Source organism: Dioscorea cayenensis, chromosome 5 (assembly GCF_009730915.1).
Source record: "Dioscorea cayenensis subsp. rotundata cultivar TDr96_F1 chromosome 5, TDr96_F1_v2_PseudoChromosome.rev07_lg8_w22 25.fasta, whole genome shotgun sequence".
Taxonomy (NCBI): Eukaryota; Viridiplantae; Streptophyta; class Magnoliopsida; order Dioscoreales; family Dioscoreaceae; genus Dioscorea; species Dioscorea cayenensis.
The window spans coordinates 4,008,793-4,013,792 of NC_052475.1; the positions used below are offsets into that span (position 1 = coordinate 4,008,793).

The 5,000-nt window shown below is 33.6% G+C and overlaps 1 protein-coding gene across 2 annotated transcripts; it reads right to left on the reverse strand.

The window, feature by feature from the left end:
* Positions 1 to 3,569: 3,569 nt before the first annotated feature.
* On the reverse strand, positions 3,570 to 4,964 carry LOC120261819 (putative aminotransferase AatC). Of its 2 annotated transcripts, none has more exons than XR_005536644.1 (3): positions 4,578 to 4,964; positions 4,054 to 4,179; positions 3,570 to 3,933 (listed from the first exon to the last, which is right to left on the reverse strand). XR_005536644.1 is itself a non-coding variant. In XM_039269813.1 (3 exons), the coding sequence occupies exons 2-3, from the start codon at positions 4,189 to 4,191 to the stop codon at positions 3,730 to 3,732; spliced, it is 342 nt and encodes a 113-aa protein (XP_039125747.1). In that variant the 5' UTR covers positions 4,192 to 4,197; positions 4,578 to 4,964; the 3' UTR covers positions 3,570 to 3,729. The 2 variants fall into 2 exon arrangements, 1 of the variants encoding a protein (XP_039125747.1); XM_039269813.1 differs by having other exon boundaries at positions 4,054 to 4,197.
* Positions 4,965 to 5,000: the final 36 nt, after the last annotated feature.

A 5,000-nucleotide genomic window follows, 5' to 3' on the forward strand; every position in this document is an offset into this window, starting at 1 on the left:
TCTCTTGTCAATTATGTTACAAAACTAGTGATAGCTAGACACAGCTACATATGAAGCAAAAGGGGAACATTATTCAAGCAGCGGGATCGGTGGCACATTTGAGAGAGTAGGGGTGGAGGCGGCAGCGTTATTGAGGGGTAGGGTTAGAAAAATTAATTTCATTGATAAAGCCCTCTCGAATTGTTGGTAAACTGATCCACAGGAGTAGAGAAATAGGTGCTGGATACTTCAACAGGCTAATCATGAAAGTGTAAAATAGACGGTTGTGATTGAACGGATAATCGTTATGGTTTGGTTTTACTTTATTTGCAAAACCTAAAATGGTCTAGCGGGACAAATTAATGCAAAATAATGTTCCTAATATTATATCATCAATCTTTGATCGGCTCATCAGAAAAGTCAGAATCTCAAAGAACGTCCCCGTTGCTATGTCTGAAATCATTGAAAAGAAGATCAAGGAGGAAGAGTTTGAAGAGAGAAAGTAGAGGGGTTGAGAGGAGGAGATCTCGAAAAGAGGATCGTGCCGGCAATGGCATGTTATATTTCCATATAAGGTGAGGGAGATCGAAGTCTAAGAATAATGGCCAGTTAACAGAAGATCAAGGAAATCAAGCACTGAGGAATGAAGATGAAATGTCTCCAGAGAAGTCAAAACAAGATTTAGGAGACAAATCACTCTGGTGGGAAGTGGGGCACCAATCACGAGAAGATAAATCTGAAAGCATAAAAGATCAACACGTGGGTGCTAGACAAAGGAAAAGTAATCAGAGGTACAAGGATTTCCATAATGGGGCATATATGGCTCATGGGTATATATATAAATGGGATGAAGGGCAAGAAGGAGGGGTTCATGCGGAATCTGAACCAGTTTGACGGGAGCAGCAACTGGGGTATGTGGTTCCTTGGCTGGAAGACTCTGGGTTAATTAGCTTCTCACTTTAATTTTGTGGTTTATCTTGTTTTGGTGGACAACAGTTGATAGTTCAGCTGTACATGTAGGGTAATTTCCTGTGGTGTATTGTAAGCTTGTAAGGTTCCCCACTTGCATGTTTTGGGAGATCCTAGCTTAACTATGTATCTGTGTTTATGTTAATGGTATTATAGAGCTAACTCATAGCTCTTATACCGATTCTGATGTGATGTCGTGAGACTAACTCTGTCGCGAGGATCATAACACGGCACCAGCTAGGGATAGGGTAGGGTTTGGCGAAGGGACGGTGAGAAGGAGGATTAGGTGGTGTTGGTAGTGTTATTAATTAACTTATGTTCAACATTATTTACCCAATTATAAATCGTCAAATGTCTTTCCCAGAACGAAGTTTTCAAAACAGTGAATTTTGGGGGGATAGAATTAAGATTAAGTATATAATATTTGTAATCAGAGCATCTTTAATAGCTGTATTTAATTTGGTTCACTGAATGTATGAAAGGTGGGAGCTCCAAGACCATTGAGAGGGATTGCTGCTAACAAATTACAGTATATTGTTCTCCACTCTCCACTTCTTTCGATTTTCTACTCTGGAATGGAATGGATAAAAATACCCTCCTCATCTTCAAAAACTTCAAATTAAAATAATTTTCAAAAATCTCAAAATATTATTTTATAAAAATTTGTATAATTTTTTTAATAATGAAATTTAAAACATATATTTTTGAATATATTAACTAATTGTTTTCATTAAATAATAAAATAGTTTTGTTAGATATTTACTATGAAATGCATATTGTGTATAACTGAAATGATGAGTAAAATGATTATAGATCACGTACCATTACATAACTATTATGGAAGATTCTTTGATAGATAAAAGTAATGGTTTGATGATGTGGTATAAATATTATACTCTTCAATAGTTTAACCATAGAGACAAGCTCTACAAAAAAAATAGAGAATATAAAGTAGAATTATAATTTATAATAATAATAATAATAATAATAATAATAAAGTACTCACAGGAGAGTTGAAAAACAATCAAGGGTTGTTTGGTCATTTCGAAATTTGAGAAGATATTGTATATTATATTATATTAAGTTGTTGTTGTTGTTGTCATAAAAAAAATTTATTTCATTTACGTTATTGTACCCGGCAAGTGAGAGAAACTAAAAAGCAAGGGCATTTTGGGTAATCTATACAAACAAGTTTTTTTTTTTAAAAAAAAAGAGAGACAAAACAAACAACGCGTCATTAAACAAAGCGTGCTTGTTCACCAACTCATTCTTTTCTCCCACACTCCTCTTCCTTTCCAAATTCCAACCAATCCGAGTTCACTCTTTCTTTCTTAGTTATATATATATATATACATAACAATGCCACCACTCTCACCATCAACACAATACTCTTCTCTTTCTCTTAAGCCTCATCAAAACCTTCAACTCTCTTTAGCTTATTAGATTTCTCTTTCTCTTTATATATATAGATTTGATTAAGAAGAGATGGGTCATGGGTGAGAAGATGAAGATGATGATGATGAAGAAGAAGAAGACAACAACAATGAGAGGACGTGCATGGAGATTAATAATACGTATAGCATTAATATGGGTTAGAAAAGGTGGTGCATTCAAACAAAGTCTTCTTCTTTCTCTCAAGCTTGCTTTCAAAAACATTAATATTACTAATCATCATAAGAAGAGCATTCATTAATTACTTTGAACTTGAGTTCTCATTTGATGAAACTCCTTCATTTCGTTTCAAGCTTCACCTGCCTCGCTTTCCATGCATTGGTTTTCCTGATCATGTTCATGATCAACATCATGATGATGATGATGATGATGCTGTCTTCTTCTTCTATGGAGTACATGATAATAATGTTATTAATTCCATTTCTTATGATCATCATAAGAATGATGATGATGATGATGTTAATGAAGAAGAAGAAGAATTAGAAGGGATAGATAACCAGGCTGAAGTGTTTATTAATAAAATTTATCAAGAGATGAAGTTCCAACGTCAAGTCTCTTTCATTCAATACAATGAGATGCTTCTTAGAAGCATCTCTTGATATTTTTTTTTTCTTCTTTATTTTATTTTTAATTTTCTTATTTCTATTGTGTCTTGCCTCACATTCTTTTGTTATGTTTTTTGTTTTACTTTGTTCAAATTTTGGAGGGTTTTTGTAGAGAGATTTAATTGATTTTGTAAAGGGTTGTGAATTATATTGATATTTTAGATTTAATTGAGAGATTTTTTAAAAAAATTTTTGAGTTACAAGTTTTGATTGGTATATGTGTTGGGTATTAATATAAGATGGTATATTTTTATATAAAAAAATAGCCTTTTATTTAAAAGAAGAAGAGTAAAAACATATCATTTAAATTATATTTAAAAGATAGCAAACAAAATCAAATTAAAAATAATAATGTGATGATATTAAAACAGATGGGTGGCAAGTGATTTTTTTTTTTTAATTAATGAGGTATTCATTTTGATTCATTAATAATGTTCATAATCCATGTTGTGAGGCTCCCACACAAACAATGCATTGCATTCAAATGAAGTTGCAAGAGTGCAAATTGCAGAAAATTTCAGGTAATGAAAATAAAAAATTAAAATCATCGATCAAATACCCGACTTGATCAATAACTTTTTCCATCAAATCTTGTTACTTCCAAAATATATAGCGTGTTGAACTATGGCAATTTATTTGTCGAGATTTTAGTCTTAATTAATTAAGCGGAAAAAAAAACAAGTCTTTGGAAATAACAATGAAACAGTAAAATCTTACTTTGCTTCTAATCGAGCTGCAGCGATCCATCACTATTGGCAATATCTTGCATTTTTCGAGCAGCAGCAGCCAGCGTCGCTTCGCTCTTGCAGAAAGCAAACCTAATGTATCTATTTCGATAGATCTCACCATTAGAATCCAAATGGAAGAACCCGCAGCCGGGCACTGCTGCCACACCGGCTTTTTGAATCAAGGCTCTAACAAAATCAACCTGCAAAGCTTCATGTCAATTAAGATATAACAGTATTCAACTTTTTTTTCCACCACACACGACCAATTTGATTTTCAGAAGCATTAAATATTATAATTTGAATAACGAAGAAATGCATACGTCGGAGTGTAACCAGTTCTTGGGAATCACTGCAAACACGAATACTGAACCCTGAGGTTTGCACTGAATTTCAAAGCCAAGCTTGGACAATATGGCCACAATGTGATCTCTCCTTGCCTCATATTCCTTTAACAACATGCAAAGCTGAGCCGTTCATTGCTCAATTAAAATATATATATGGGTTTAAATCGTCTCCATGTGTATGCAGATGCACCGTTTACTAAAGTTATTTACTTATAGACATTGCTCGATAATGATCTAACGGTTATTATTTATATAGATACTGTGCTGAATTGCAGTGTATAATACTGTTTGGTACTATTTTAAATTGTTCAACAACGTTCAAGAATGGATTGTAACCATTGGATACTAATCTAACGGTTACTGTGGACAGTCCTGCATTTGCAATCTCAAACCTAGAGGCATCCCTAATGATGGGTTTTACTTTTATATATATATATATATATATATGTATATATCCATTAAGAGTATCAATTGATAGAAAGTTGATTTGAGATGCTCACTCTTCGTAAGGATGTAAAGTAGGATGGGGAGCTCGTCAAGGCAGTTAGTGCAGCTTCCTGAAAAGGTGAGGGAGCCGAATCTGTAATCCTTACGTGAATGTTTCTGATTGCAGATGCTATGTTTGGTGTAGCACAAGCCCAACCGATCCTCCAGCCTGTCTCAGTTTCATAAACATCACAATAGTATGTATTGCCCAACTATCCGAGCATTTTTGAAGCAGTTCTTGTTAGTCAAAGGACTCTAATGACATCAAGTTAAATCATCAAATAAAAAAAAAGCAGATAAGAAGTCAAAACTTTTGTAGAATCATCATATTAAACAGCTTGCAAGAAATGAATCCTAAACTCTTGTCGTTCTTATTCCTAAACTCCTGTGGTTCTTATCGATATGAAAAAAATATTAGATAAGATAACCAGCCTTCT